The sequence below is a fragment of the Myodes glareolus genome, chromosome 8, assembly GCF_982192425.1.
Source record: "Myodes glareolus chromosome 8, mMyoGla1.1, whole genome shotgun sequence".
Taxonomy (NCBI): Eukaryota; Metazoa; Chordata; class Mammalia; order Rodentia; family Cricetidae; genus Myodes; species Myodes glareolus.
Window position 1 is genome coordinate 66,355,755 of NC_142033.1, and position 15,927 is coordinate 66,371,681.

The following is a 15,927-nucleotide window of genomic DNA, read 5'->3' on the forward strand; positions in this document are numbered from 1 at the left end:
CAAAGGTGTGTTGAACTCAAGTAGCATTTAAATGTTGTTGCTTTTGTAAAGTAAAATTCACCATAGTTTGTGTGTGTTTATGGGTATGTGTGTTTGTAGCAGGGGATCATGAAGTTCCATTATATTTAGAAAAAGATATGGTCACTATGAAATTACTACCTACTGGGTGCCAGACTTTGACTATTTCCATTCAAACCTCCCCCCTGAGTTCTTCATGGGCATAGTTTTGTCTTTAAAAATCTGTGTATGTGTGTGCAGCTCTGTCTATGACATGCCTGCATATAATGTCTCTATGTGCATCTATGACTATGATTTGTGTTTATGTGATGTGTGTGTGCATCTATGTCTGATGTGTTTCTCTCTGTGACTCTCTGTCTCTCTCTGTCTCTCTCTCTCTGTCTCTCTCTCTCTCTCTCTCTCTCTCTCTGTCTCTCTCTCTCTCTCTCTCTGTGTGTGTGTGTGTGTGTGTGTGTGTGTGTGTGTGGTTGTACCCACACATTCAGGTTGAGGTCAGAGGACCACCTAAGACATAGGTCCACCTTTCGCCCTATTCGAGACAGGGTTTCTCTTTTGTTCATAGTTGTTCATGCCAGATCAGCTGGCCTTTGAGCTTCTCAGGATTCTCCTATTTCCACTTCACACCTCGCTGTTGCAACACTGGTATACATGTCACCACAAGGAGCTTTACGTGGATTCTAGGGACTCAAACTCAGATCTACTTGCATACACAGAGAATCTCCCCAGCCTGCGGTTGTGTCTGTGGTGTTGTTTTCTCTCTAGTACATTCATGGTGCTAGGCAGTACAGATAGGAAGTGATGTCAACATAGGACTTTTCAACTTTACTCTGGTGAGAGAGTAATATACATTCCACAGAAATTGTATTTTCGTTTTAAGTTTGGAGCTGTGCCTGAGCCAGCCATGTTTGGAAGCATCCTCTCTTGGGATGTTGGGCAGCTCTCTGCTGCACCTGCAAGTCAGGTGTGAGGTCACCACAGAAACGACAAACACTCTGTGGCGCACCTTGCTGCTCAGGTGGGATGTCCCATAGGCTGTATTATTCAACATAAATTTTGCAGCTAGCTCCCCTGTCAGGGCTGAAGCCTGTGCACAAATTGCTAGGTTTTCATTTTAGCTTGTTTTTGAGACAGGGTCTCATCATGAGAGGAGTCATTCTGCCTTTGTATCTTAAGCATTAGGATTCCAGGTTTATGTCACCATTCCTGGCCTAAATGCTTATTTTTTTCATATCCATGATAAGCCAAGCACACGTAAAGAAAAAATCTCTGAGCAGAAATTTCCAAGAATTTCCAGTAATTTTCCTCAAGATAGAATCTATCTAATGATGTGGTCTTGCAGGAAGTCAAACTCAGAATGTTGTGTTCGATCTTTTGTTGGGCTTCTACACTGTGGAGTCCCCAGGCTCCTGAAATTTCATCTCTGTCAACATTCACCAACAGGATGCGAACCCCACGGCAAATGCTAGGTTAGAGGGTACACACACATACCCCTGTTTCCTGCTCCCAAAAATCCTAAAATGAATGCCCTTTTAAGGAACCCTGTCTCCTACATGATTGCGCCCAGGTATTACCTCCCCTGTGGCCTCCTTTTAGGTACAACCTGCTTTTCTCCAAGTCTCTACCATCTAAGTCTCTTGTTTACATGAGTCTTTCTTCATGTTTCCTCAGAAACTTTGCAATTGGTTCCATTTTGTGTGTCTTCCACATTAGAGCTCTTCAAAGACAAAGCGTGGATTGTTTATATAGCTCTAGAATTCTGTGCAAGAACAGAAACCTTGCAGAAGTCACTGGGGAACAGTGAGTGCTCACTTGCAGGAGAACTGGCGATCTTAGCCAATCAGAAATCACAGGTTTGGTTTCCTCTCCATCTTTGTTTTCTTACCTTCTCCTTATTTAGTAACAAATATTCATGTCTTATGTGAAATAAAAAAACCAATATTTCTCACAGTAAGTCCGTAGTCGAGTCTAGAAAAACTGGACTATCAGACCATTCTAGTCCTTGGACTTGAATGACATCTGCCAGAGTGGACAGCAGCTGCCCAGCTGTCGACCATGTGCCCAGCTTGCTTGCCACAGCCCCGAACAGACAACTGACTTGCTACGTGATGTCACCTGCCTAGGTCCAGCAGACAGTCTTGTGCTTACACAGCAGAAGGGCTCTCAGGAAAGAGCTTAGCTCTGCTGTTCTGTCCCTGAGGACTTGGTGCCAGTGGAGCTATTCTACGCAGATGCCAGGGATAGGTGCTGAAAAGGCAGGCATTCATTGCTCGCAGTCCTACAGTATGAGATTTCAAGATCAAGGTGTGGAGAAACTCATTTCTTTAAGTGCTTTTCCTCCTGCCCTACAGATAGCTTCCTTCTTCCTTGTTTTCACACACGTTGGACACATAAAGAACTCATTTCATTTCCTTTTCTTAGCCGGATACCTGCCCTTTCAAATCAAGACCCCAGCTGTATGACCTCACTTAAATCACTTCTCAAAGAAGTGACTTGCAAATACAATCGTATTGGGCCCAGTGTTTCAAGTATAGATGTTGAAAAGACACAGTTGTTCATTCCTTTAAAGTGACCTAAGAAATGAGCAAATCCTCTTCTGAGTTTTGTATAAAAGGAAGAATTTGCTTTGCTTTGCTTTGATTTACATACATTTGTTTACAACTGCAAATTGTTCCGGTCTCCCCTGCCTAAAGCACAGATCCAAAGTGGAGTTTGTGTACATAGGTATGGAGTCAGGATTCCGTGCTACCCTTGTGTAGCACCCTTGTGCATGTCTTCGTGGTTCTTGTTCTTTGCTTATGTAAGTTCATCTTTCTGTGAAATGGTCCCAAAACACGACAGCTAAAGATATTGTTACATGGCCTTTGTGCCTCTCATATCTCTTGTATCTTGGCATTTCTGGAAAAATACACAGAACTCGTAAGTGCTGGCCACTTGTGGCATGGTGGATGACTCTGCCCTACCCAGGAAGGTTCCTGCAGCTAAGAATGCACCTGTCAGAGGTTGAGTCTCAGCTTGAGCAGGACTACAGGCCTGCACAGAAGAGTCTACAACACCTGGCTCCAGCACACAGTCTACTGGCAGGTCTCTATTCCTACTCAGCCACACAGTAATGCGAGAGGCCCTGTCCTCCCTCCTACACAGAGCTCCACTGTGTGCTGCCGGTTCCGCTGCGTTTCTTTGTGTAACGAAGGATTTATTTAGGTCATTGCTGCCTTCTGTGCCCAACAACGGCACATGAAACACATTGAGAAGGAACACTGCCTCCTTCCCTTCTCCGGGGCTGCAGTTACTTGCACCTGCTGTTCCTCTTTTGTCTTGGGGGGGGGGCTCTTACGAAGGCCCTACTCTGTGCTGTCCTCTAACAGAGAGCCTGATGCTGTCTGTGTGTCGCTGTCCTTTCTCCCTTTAGCTTCTGTCTGGTTGAGTCACTGCAGCAGTTTGGCTCATGAACAAATGCATTTGACTAATTATCCTCCCTAGATCCTATTTATACCGTGCAGCATTTTTTAGGGATAAAATTAGCCACCATGGCTTGAAGTGTTGCCATATGAACTACGTAATAAAATAGTGTCCTAAGTGTTCCATATGTACTATTTTATTTAATCCTTACAAGAAAAATACAGGGTCAAAACTCTTAAGAGTTTCAGGGCTGTCTTGCAGGTTTTAAATCACAGAGCTGAGATAGAAACCTGGGCTTTGCCTGGAAATCCTCTGTTAACTCCAAATTCTTGTTATCGTCTTCCTTGAATAGCGCCACCTCTGTGGCCAGACTGGTCTTTCTCTTTGTTGTCTACCAGGATGGTTCTTAATCCTGGGTTTAAATCAAGCTATGTCCACCAGTGAAAAACAAACGAGAAACAAAGCTCAGCCCTTTCCTGGTCTAAAACACTGAGTGGGGTCGTGGGCACGGAGGTTGCAGGCCCATTCCATGGGCTGGTCAGGAGACCAGAGCCCCTGAAAACTGAGGGATACAGAGAATCACACCTCTCCCCCAACCTTTGGAGTGCCATTTTCCTCTCTAAGTAGATCCCAAATGGTTGGGGTATAGACTCTTGCTTGGATAGCCGTAATTCTTCAGATTGTGATGTAGCCTGGACTGCTGGGTAAAAAAGCTGGAGTCACTTCCAACCCCTCCTCAGGGTCCTTAGGTCTGAATCTTGTACCCGGAGGGGAGGACACTGTTGTGTTGCTTGACTTCCAGCTACCCCGTAGGGGAGATAGGATTCCACGATCCTGCAAGGGCACATGGTGTCTTCCTGTCCTTGCCAAGATACAGCGTCCCTTCCCCCGCCCCCCCCCCTCCCACCGCAACTTAATCCTGTCCAGCAGTGTTCAATATACAGGTAACCTTGTGTGGATTTGGAACCTATCAACATTGTGGAGGACTCCAGGGAACTCAGAAAGCTTGGAGGGACGGCATCCCAAGAATATGAATCACTTTGAAGGGAACTTGGACCCGCTTTTACTTGTTTTCTTCAGACAGCAACTGTGCTCTGAGAACACTTATTAACATTACGTGAGCTGCCCTTTGGTCTTCCTACCCCACACCCTTCCCAGTCCATCCTGCCGCTCGACAATTATCATAACTCCAAACAAAGCCGGACGTCAACATTGGCTGACGAGTGTCATGTATAGGCAATTTCAAGAAAATAAATATTTATAGAGGTCTTGAAATACCCATGTCCTTTCGCAGACTGACAGGCACAGACTGAATCTGTTTCCTCTTCCTTGCCTTCCAAGATGCCCTGCCAAAGATGGAAATGTGACACCACGGCAGCAGGCTCTTAAATCACTGCGCAGAGATGAAAGGGAAGACGTTTTTGACTCTTCGGGATGAACAAATAACCTGATGCTTTCGATTGCCCAGTTTAGTTGCATGAAAAAAAAATGACAGTTCTGTTGCTCAAACTGTCCCTACTCAGGTTTCAGTACATTCCAGAAAATTAAATCGCTCATCACCATGGGAGACAGGAACGAAGCAGTTTTTAAACAGCAATTTATTAGAACTGGGGCCTCCCGCCATCGTCTCTCACTTTTTTCCGCCTCTGCCTAGATTGCACTTGTTGCGTCCACAGAGAAGTTTCCTGTTCATTGTGGGGGAAGGCAAAGTGAGGGTCCTGGAGAAGGACGCTGTCATTGAGGTTTGACGCTTCCTGGTTCTGTGGCCTTGAAGAGGCTGTTGAACATTAGTGTGCTCCCATAACTACTGTGGGGAGAAAAGCAAAGCACTGCTGTCTGTTGAGTGTGCTAGCCCCTCACTGCGGTGCATGTTTAGCATGAGTAATGTTTTATGCTGGATTGCCCACATGAGCAGTAGGCTTAGACCCATTTCGTAGATCTGTATAGGCAGGGCTCCAAGTCTCAGGGTCGCTTCCTGAAGCTTTCCAGGTCCTGTGTCCAAGGACAAAGCATTGGTTGTGGGATACGAGGCTCCTGACTGCTTATCAGTCTGTTTGGCAGTACCTGCCTCGGTCATGCCCGTGAATCTATTCTGTTCATTTCATCTCCGCCAGGTCAAGAAGCATTCCCAGCCATTCCCGGCAAACTGGCTTCTCTCGTAGGTTTATCTTGATGCTGCCTTCTCTAGGCCCACTCTCCTGACAGCTGAGGTTCCATATAGTTTCCCATAGAACAGAGAGGGGTAGTACACTGAGTCCTTACGAGGTGATCTACTTACGTATGCGGTATCATTTAGCTGTAAGAATTCCGATTTTGATTCTTAGAGCGAAAAGTCTGATTACCAGAGCTTCTTTGCATTTTCACCATTCTGTACCACCTTTGCATTGCTTACACATGTGAAACAAAATGTGAATACTATCACTCTTGTTGCTGGCGGTGTTGCAGGTGTCAGAGCAAACCTTTGCTTAAGTGCCCACTGTCTGGCACACAGTGGTGGCTCAGCAAATAACTTCTTTCTTTCCATCTCTTTTGTTAAATTTCGAAGTCCCTTCCTCTAGAGAACTCCTTTCCTTCGGCCAGGTGTGCGTTCTCCTGTTGGGTAGAGGGACTGAGGTAGTATCGGGAAGACAGAGGCGCACGGACATCACTGTTTCTCTCATGAGCTAGTCTGCTGATTTCCCCTCGTGTGAATACATTCACGATCAGACTGGGGGGACTGGGAGGGTACATTAAAGTTAATTACATTTGGAGTCTGAGTCATAATGGGAATTATGTGATAAGGAGACTTATGGAGAAAATTGAATTATTTCTGAAGGGTTATTTCAAAGCTACCCCTCCTTTTTAATTAAGATGTTTTCTAGACTCCTGGGTGATCTTGTCCAATCACAGAGCAATAGGAAGCCCCCTTTCAACATCTGGCTTCTTGACTCTCTTGAAATAGAATACATGTTGCATGTTGGCAGTCTTTTCAGTGCATGGACTGCTATGCTTCACTGTTTGCTGAGTTGCAATTTGTTCTCAGTAACATAGCCATTGGCCTTACTGGCCCCTGCGTTTGACAAGTTCATGGAGGAAATAGATCTCTGCCCCTACAATGTGCCAGGAATCATGACATAGCCTGGAACGGGCATCTCAGGAAGATAAGACACTCCCAGGAGACTCAGCGTTCTGCATGACTGGGAGGAGAGGGGGATGGCAAAGGTGATTTGGAACAATGGACGGGGACTTGAAAATGGGATAATGTGAAACAACGGTGGAAAGCTGACATTTGAAATCAAACCTGAATGGCAAGAAAGAGACAGTTGCACAAAGCCTGGGGCACAGCATTCTGAAAACGGGGAGCTGAGAGTGCCAAGTCCAAAGCTGGGATGCACTTGCTGGGCTATGAAGAATAGAGAAGCTAGAGTGGCCAGTGCCTGAAGCCTGAGAGGCATGCAGGCCCCACACTAAGAACCTCCCCAGCCTGCACAGTATGGATTGAATTCAAAGCACATTGAAGGCCACCCTGTGGGAGAGTCTATGGACACTTTGTTTTCCATTCCTGGTTTTGGGCATTGTCAAGTGGCAGCCTAGGGTATCTGCAGCCTTCTGATTCTTATTGTGTCGCCCAGCACATAGGAAACAGTCTCTTTGGCTGAAGGAGCAAGAAGATGGATGACTTCCCTCTTAGTCTTAGAACCCATCTATAAAAGATGAGGATAAATTTTGTCAGCCTAGCCAGTCTGAGACTTCACAGAAATATTGTCCTCCATTTGGGATATAAAAATGGGTCTTAAAACCAAAGGCTTGTTAGATACACAAGTTTGGGTTAAGAATCCAACAAAAAAAAAAAGCTGGAGAGATGATATCTTGGTGGTTAAGGGTACTTCCTGCTCTTCCTGAAGACCCAGCTTTGGTTCCCAGCACCCACACAAATCCCAGGCACTGTGAAGGAGTGAGAGGCACAGCAAGACCCTGGGTCAGCTTTCCCAGATTCCCTTTGGAGGCTAGCTCGCCTCACTCTTTCCTGACAGACCCCTCATTCCTATGTGTCCAGTTTTCCAATACCAATTCTAGTTGTTTTGGGGGCTCATTGTCAGGCCTGCAGGTCTATGTGTAAAGCTGCCAGTCCAAAGCCTATTGTCAAGGGAAGCTGGAGATGTTATCATTGTTCTGGCCGGGGTGCCTGGCCTCAGGTCCAGTGGTGTGGAATAGTCTCTGTCTGTGCCCTTGGCCGCTTTAAGCTTTCAGATAGCATTCTGTGTTCAAGGTCACCAGGTTTATTTCCTGTGGGAGAATAATGAAGTCATGAAGAGATAAAATATGAATGTATTTATGTCACCTGCAAGTTCAGGCTTGCCTTCCTTGTCCTTTTCCTGCATAGGAACTTCTTTCCTGTAAGTTGGGAGGGGGCCTCTCTATGAAAGGTTAACTATGGCTTTCCCAGCCCTCTGTCCTTACCCGCCTCAGCCACCCTGGCCACACAGGACCCTGGAGTGGACTGCTGTTGTCAGAGACACACACTGGATCATCAAGACTCGCTGAAAAAAATGCTCATTAATTTTAGAAAGTGGTTTTATTCTGGAACAATGACATTGTTTATGCACTGAGTTTCATGAAATGCTTATCTCTCATGTGGTTTCTAGGAAACTTTAAAGTACAAACGTGGTCCGTTTCTGTTAGGTAATTCTCCCTGGTACACACGTCTTCATTCACGTTTCAAAGCAATCATTTGGGGTTGACTGAAACACTCTGATTTCACAGTTGATCAGACCGAGGCAGAGAGACAAAGTCACTTTGACCAAACTTAAACACTAGCGAAAGGACTTCTGGCTCCACAGGCGACAGATCGTGGGTCCCAACTGCTCCCTAAAAGCAATATATGCATTTAATGCCATGCCGAATGTACTCTGTGCATTTGACTTCTGAGATCTGAGGGATTGTCATAGCTGAGTGTATTACATTGGGTCTTTCTTTTTTTAACACCCCCAGCACTATCATTGTTAAATATCAAGATCACCTGCTTGGGAGACAGTTGTGATTGCAACCAGGCCACTAGACTGGAACTCAGGTGCCAAAAGTTCCAGGCCCAGAGTTTGCATGTGGCTATAGTCAAGTTATCTCGGGATCTCTAGTGTGTGAAATGAGGTAAACTAAAGGGCTGTTTTCTTTGTTGTTTGAAAACTCATTGTCAAGGTCAGGGTGCCCCAGAGACTATTCACAGGTTCATGAGCAGTTAGAGATGTTTTTCTTTCCTTTGAGTAAAAGACCAAGTAATTCTGGTTGTGTCACCAGGAGTGTGGATTATCAAAACACAAGAAACATAAGTCTACTGTGTGCATGTATACCGTATACAGAAATGTGTTAATATAGTAATGTGTATATTTTACGCGTTTACATAAACAAAATGTATAAATACATATGTGCCCATCTTAGATACATCCATGGCATTTTTATAGCATATAGGTAGCTATAAATATATGTACTCTATGTATTTGTACATATGTGTGTATACATATGTATTACATATAATGTGGGAGTAGTACGTTAAAGTCATAGGCACAATGCAAGGCATTTTAGAAAAGGACGGAAGAGAAACCAACATGGAGCTTTTAAATTACTAACTTTCCAGTTTTAAATTTTTCTTTTATTTTTCATATTGTAACATTGTTTCTCCTTTCCATTTTCTTCCTCCAAAATTTTCATGCTCTCTTTCAAATTAATGACTTCTCTTTTCATTAATCGTTGTTGCATTCGTATGTTTATATGTAGATAAACCCAAACAGGCTACATGCACATATATATCCTGCTCAGTGTCTATAATGTTACTTCTATGTTTGTTTTCAGGGCTGACCATCTGGTATTGGATCACCAATTGGTCTATTTTTCTCACTCTTAGCATTCCAGACAAACTATATGTAGTGTCTTCTCTGCTGTCTGCGGGCAATTCCCAGTTAGGATGAAGTCTCAGGTGTATTCTGTGCTGACCCAGTTGCTTCAAGTTAATGTGGAGAAAGCATGGACAGACAGATAAGACAGATGTTAGTTGTAGGCTCAATGTTTGTCACTTGAGTGTTGGATGCCGTGAATGATTGGTTGTTCCTGAGTCCTGAGTCCAAAGGCAGAGCACTCCAAGAACAAGACATCAGTGCCGCTACACATGGCGAGGCCCTCCCGCCTGGCAGAGTTAGTGCCACCCATGTTTCACCTCTGCTTCAGCCTGACCTTCTGTGCACTCTACCCTCAAAGGCATCAAAGGCAGGTACAAATGGCTCATTGCCTTCACCTATTTGAACAGTGGAGAAGGAAGTGAAATCTGAATCCTTTTATTGAGCAAAGAACTTCTATTACTGAGGTTACTCCCTTTGCAAACCCAACCCTATGCACACAGTGTAGTCACAGTCCCCATGAGCACCTTTCCCCCGAGGGCTTCTTCTCTGATCTCAAGCTCCTCCTTGTAATGTTATATGGTCCATAAGTCCATTTTTTTCTGTGTGTTTGGCTCTCTCTAAAGGCTTCTGTCTGGTTCAGTGCTCAAGATTTTTGCTTTGTTTTTTTTTTTTGTTTTTCACTTACTCTTAGTTATTATTATAGTTTTATTTCATGTGTATGAATATGTTATCTTCAGGTATACCTCATGTGTGTCTGGTGACTATGGTGGTCAGAAGGGGGTTTCACATCCCCTGGAAGTGGAGTCACAGCCAGTAGTGAGACATGTGTGGGTGCTGGGAAGGAAACTGGGTCCTTTGGAAGGACAGCAAGTTCTTTGAACTGCTGAGCCATCTTCCAGTTCTGTGTTCGTGCTTTGGACATATACTTTTCAGGCTACATAACCTTGTGTCTGGGGGAAATGGGAGAACTTAGTGTGACCACAAAATTGGGAGTCCTGGATTTGCCCTTTGTCCATGCACTCTAGCAAGTAAATGGTAAGCTTGATTAAAAGAAGAAGTAACATTTCACTGAGTGTAAAACCCTACAGTCCCCATGTTTGGACTTTCCCAACCCTTTAGGGATGACCAAAGCAAATCAAGGCCTCCACTTCTTTTAGGGAGAATGAAAAATTCAGGTCCTTGTGTGTCTGCTCTTCAGAGCAGCACCCATGTTTGTCATCTGTGTGAGCCCCCACATCTAAGCTAGTAGTTAATGTCCGGGAAGGACTTTATCCGTACAGGTGATGCAGTTCAGATAAGTGGAGGAAGAAACTTTGTATGCATAAAAGGTCTTCATTTAGATCTTTTAATTTGGGTCCTTAGTTTTGAAATGAATTGTGACTTTTTCATGTCCTTACATAAGACCATCAACCCATTAACAATAAACCGTGATGATAGCGGTCCTGATCTTCTACGCCATACTGTGTGCTTGTGGTGACAATAAACTCTTGTCAGCTATGAGCTACTTTATAACACTATGTGCTCTTCTGGTGATGTCGCCTTTTTAATGCCATTAGGCACACCCCAGTGTCTTCCTCTGTTATGGAGACTTTCCAGTTGTCTAGGCAAATGGGTAAAATTCTCTCCATATAAGAGAGTGCTAACATACCACCACAACATGTTCCAGTCACCCTCCTACCTACTGCCTGCAGTCAGTGTACACACAACCACCTTGGCCAAAGTCAACGAACCATCCCCAAACACAGTGACCAACCCATAGCCATTGGTTCTTGTTCATGAGCCAAGGGGGATGTCCTTTCCCCCACTCAGACCTGTAACTGACCAGACCTGTTCTTATTGCAAGGGTGTAGCTTCAGATATGGGTTCAGCATATTGTCCTATCTGTCTGTTCACCATTGGTTAAATCCAAAGCTCTTGAAGCATAGTGCCCAGGATGAGGGAGCAACCAAAATCCGATGCTGGGTAAAGCGTGAGAACATTCATTTACTCCTCCACATAGGCATATCTACCCCATTGAAATAGAAGCCCCTGGTGGGAGACATGGGGTGCTGAAGCTCACCTGCATCTCTATCACTTGCATCTCTGCCAGAGGCTGACAGGAAGAAGCTATTTCTTCGATGCTTTCTGGAGTCTAAAAGGATATTTCTAGTCCTTTTATTTGTACCAGGGATTTATAAACTATGGCCCCTTTTGTACAACTGTCCAGCTAAACATAAAGATTATTTCAAGAATAAAAATTAATATTGAAGAGATTTAGAAAGGCGGCCCTGCGACTAAGAAGAGAACGTAATGCTCTTGCAAAGGACCCAAGTTCACTTCCTGACATCACTTCCAGGTGGCTCACAACTGCCTATAACTCGAACCTGGAGGGAATCATAGGCCTTTTGCCTCTGCTGCTACCTACACCCATGTGCAAAGGCCTGTAAACACACACACACACAGACACTTAAAACTGAAATAAAGCTTAAATTGGACAATAATATTTAGCACCATATAAGAATTACTTGGCACTCAATCTTTTGTGTCCATAAACAAAGTTTTATTGAAACACAGCCACACCCCCGCTCTGTCTATTGTCTCTGGCTTCTTCAGATATATAAAAGCAGTTGGAATTGGAGTTGCCATGGAAACCATATGTCCCACAAATCCCAAAATATTTACTCTGTAGCCCTTTACAGAAGATGTCTGCCACTCCTACTTTATAGAATAAAGGGAGAGTTTGGGAGAGGTGAGGGCAGGGCTCACGACTATAGATGTTGGTTGGATTGCTTCCATGTTTGCTTGGAGTTAATAGCCTCTTCCTTTCCTCCCTAGTAACTGGCACCTGGAGACACTCATGTTTCAGTAATCAGGAGGCATCCCTATCGCCACTTCATGATCCAGGGGCCTGTGGCTCAGTGAAGTTCCCAAGGTGTACAGCATGACCTTGCTGCTCTTGGGCGCGGTGCTGCTGGTGGCCCAGCCCCAGCTCGTGCCTTCTCATCCGGCAGTTCCCGGTCCGGGGCCCAGAGAGCAGGACCTTCTGCGGAAGGTGGGTACCCTCCAGGAGGACATCCGAGAAGGTGCAGCGACCAATGGTTCCACACAGCAGCTACCACAGACTATCATCATTGGGGTGCGCAAGGGTGGCACCCGAGCACTGCTGGAGATGCTCAGCCTGCATCCAGATGTGGCGGCGGCTGAGAATGAGGTCCATTTCTTTGACTGGGAGGAGCATTACAGCCAAGGCCTGGGCTGGTACCTAACCCAGATGCCCTTCTCCTCCCCGAACCAGCTCACCGTAGAGAAGACACCCGCCTACTTCACTTCGCCCAAAGTGCCTGAGAGAATCCACAGCATGAACCCCGCCATCCGTCTGCTGCTCATCCTGAGGGACCCTTCAGAGCGCGTGCTGTCTGACTACACGCAGGTCTTGTACAACCACCTTCAGAAGTGCAAGCCCTACCCGCCCATCGAGGACCTCCTGGTGAGGGACGGCCGACTCAACTTGGAGTACAAGGCTCTCAACCGCAGCCTGTACCATGCACACATGCTGAACTGGCTGCGTTTCTTTCCACTGGGCCACATCCACATTGTGGATGGCGACCGCCTCATCAGAGACCCTTTCCCTGAGATCCAGAAGGTCGAAAGGTTCCTGAAGCTGTCGCCTCAGATCAACGCCTCGAACTTCTACTTTAACAAAACCAAGGGCTTCTACTGCCTGCGGGACAGCGGCAAGGACCGCTGCTTACACGAGTCCAAAGGCCGGGCGCACCCCCAGGTGGATCCCAAACTGCTCGATAAACTGCACGAATATTTTCATGAGCCAAATAAGAAATTCTTCGAGCTCGTGGGCAGAACATTCGACTGGCATTGATTTGCCATCAGTTAGGCTCGGGACTTTCCCTGTTGTAACTTCTGGTGTACATCTGAGGGCGGGGTGGGGAAAGAATTTTAAAAAGGCATTTAAGCTATAATTTATTTGTAAAACCCACAAAGGACTTCTGTACAGTATTAGATTCACAGTTGCCATATATAGTAGTTATATTTTTCTACTTGTTAAATGGAGGGCGTTTTGTATTGTTTTACATGGTTGTTAACATTGTGTATATGTCTCTATAATATGAAGGAACTTAACTATTGCACTGAAAAAAAATTTCTGGAGACGTCTTTTTTTTTTTAAAAATATAATTAACTTGCCTCCAATCCAACAGTTGTCTGTTTGCACCCTTCTTGTCAAATCTATATTCTTTTTCTGCTTAATTTTTTTATTGGTAGTATAGATTTCTCTGCGCTCTGATTTTGTTCTTTTAATTTTTAATGTCTCGCTGTGGTCATCAGATTAAGTTTCTACTTGCGCTTTAAACTTCCTCTTCACAGAGAGTCTCTGTTATTTTTGGAAGTGACAGTTATATCCATTCCCAGGTCAGCCTGCATGTGGGCCTAACCCCTGCAGCCTGCATGTGGCTCCTAAGCCCTGCAGCCTGCATATGAGTCTAACCCATGTAGCCTGCACCCCTGTTGCCTGTATATGGGTCTAACCTCTGCAGCTTGCATGTAGATTTAGCTCATGTGAGTTTCAAGTGCTTAAGATGGCACTGAAGAGGGAAACACAGGTGACAACTGCGAAGAAATTCCCTAAGATCCAATATTGTCTCGGAGGAGCTCTATATATACCTCTGGTTTCATCAACGGGCCAAACCCCCAATAAACAAGATTACACCTTTGGATTTCAAGATGATCTTGGGGCTGTAAACTTTGCCTTTTGGAGCAATTGGTCTCTGTAAAGCTACATTATAGAGAGAAGGAAACAGGCAAGGTCTCTTGGTATGCGTCTGTCGATTCTGTAGCTTGCAGGAGAAGCAGAGTCAGGGGTAGCCTTTGCTCACTCTGGCTGGCATTTGCTTCCTGAAAGATCCATATGCACTTACGATCTTCTATTTTATACTCATAGACATATAAACATTTATGTCAAATTCAGTTCCAACTTTAAAGTCCTGGGTAGGAAAGAAAATTAAAACTCCCAAGGGCTGAAGTTAAATCGTGGGAAAGTCACAGCAGAAAGCCTATGCACCTGCACACATCAGTAAGAGTTTCACTTCTCCCCAGAACAGCCTTTTAGCAGAAGCCGCTCACAACAGCCTGTTCGAAGCCTCTGGGTTGTCATGCAATTCTTGAGCATACCTGTCAATCAGCCTTTAAATTAAGCAAATTAGATCTTTTCCATAAGAAAGTAACATGTGGTCATTACAGTAGGAAAGCATACTCAGCAGCAGTATGAAACCATTTCCCGACAGTTTGTTCGGAAGGAATGAAACACAAATAGGCATTATTGATTGCATTCTCTATCTAATGCTCTCCGAAACTTCCTCCAAGCAAACTCAAGATGAAGGGGTTATTCTGGCCAGTTCAAAGACTAGAGAATAAGCCCATATGCCCGAGGGACCTGCTGAAGGTCACACGGTCAGGCTTGGAGCCCAGCTGTAGCCAATGCACGAGCAACCTGGTTCTCATTTATTTACTTCTACCCGGCTCTTTCTGAACTCTAAAGACATAGCTCAAACTCAGAGGAAATGTTTTCCTGACTTGACCTGACATGGTTTTCCTGGTGCCAAAAGCCTTCCGCCCTAAGAGCAGTGTTTGAGCTAAAGGAAGAGAAAGGGGGAAACAAAATATTTCTCAGCAGTCTTCTGAGGGAAATGAGTCACCTTGGGTGTGTTAGTGGTCCCAACCTGACACAACCATTGTCTGGCCCACACCCCATTCCAAATTGGGTTCTAACAGCACAGAAGATGCCCTCCTCTTTGGGTACCATTAAGGTTGTCAGTCAACCACTCTCCTTAGAAAGAGTATTTATAGCCGATCTCTGTAGACTTTGTGATATGCAGGGTGCTTGCCTCGGCAGCGTATCCTTGGGTCTTTTATGCCATTTAACCTGGAGAATGAGAGCACCCACAAAGGTTAAATTAAGTTTCCAAAGCTGCCCAGCAATGTTGTGAATGAAAGAAGGCTCCAGGGGGAATCCCTAGCACCCAAGAAGATGCCTGGGTGGAGATGCTGTGATTGGAACCAGCTACACACAGGGGTGCTGGTTAGGAATGTGGAAAGTTGGAACTGGTACCAGGGCTAAGTTTCAGCTGTTAGAACTAGCAGAGCTGATGACGTGGGGCAACACACTGTAAGAGATTAGTGAGTGTAAATTCTTTTAATTGCTTTGCTGGGGCACAAAATATTGACTCAGGGAATCATATTCCTACATATCACCAGGGAATGTACCAGGGGCCCCAGTAATAACAAAAAAAAAAGTTTTTTTTTGTTTTTTTTTTTTTTTTTTGCTTTTTGATAAAATTCCAGTGGATCATCAGTACATTCTAAGGAGCAAGGAAACATCACTTCCTACTTAGTTCCATGTATCGTCCATTCCCTGTTCCCTTCAGAGGATGATGCAATGGACTCATGAGCATTCCTGTCAGAGCAAAATGCAGTGAGGCAGGAGTCAAATGGTATTTGGTTCCTTTTAACTGTATTGAATGCCAATCCCATTAACAAAGACAGTATCCTGATGGGAGTTGTAGGTCCCTACACCAGCCAGGTCACAGTCACCTGAGAGTTCCAGAGAAGCAGCTGAGATTTGTTGAGCCAAGCATCACCTATTGGGTTG

General features: G+C 44.9%; 1 protein-coding gene across 4 annotated transcripts in view; it reads left to right on the forward strand.

Moving 5' to 3' along the window:
• Positions 1-13,477, forward strand: part of Hs3st1 (heparan sulfate-glucosamine 3-sulfotransferase 1) — a 30,346-nt gene extending 16,869 nt beyond the window's left edge. For all 4 annotated transcript variants that reach the window (XM_048415011.3, XM_085691944.2, XM_048415010.3 and 1 more), the window contains one exon: positions 12,102-13,477. In XM_048415011.3, coding sequence (XP_048270968.3) covers positions 12,208-13,143 — 936 coding nt within the window. In that variant the 5' untranslated portion in view covers positions 12,102-12,207 and the 3' untranslated portion in view covers positions 13,144-13,477. The remainder of the gene's footprint in view (positions 1-12,101) is intronic.
• Positions 13,478-15,927: the final 2,450 nt, after the last annotated feature.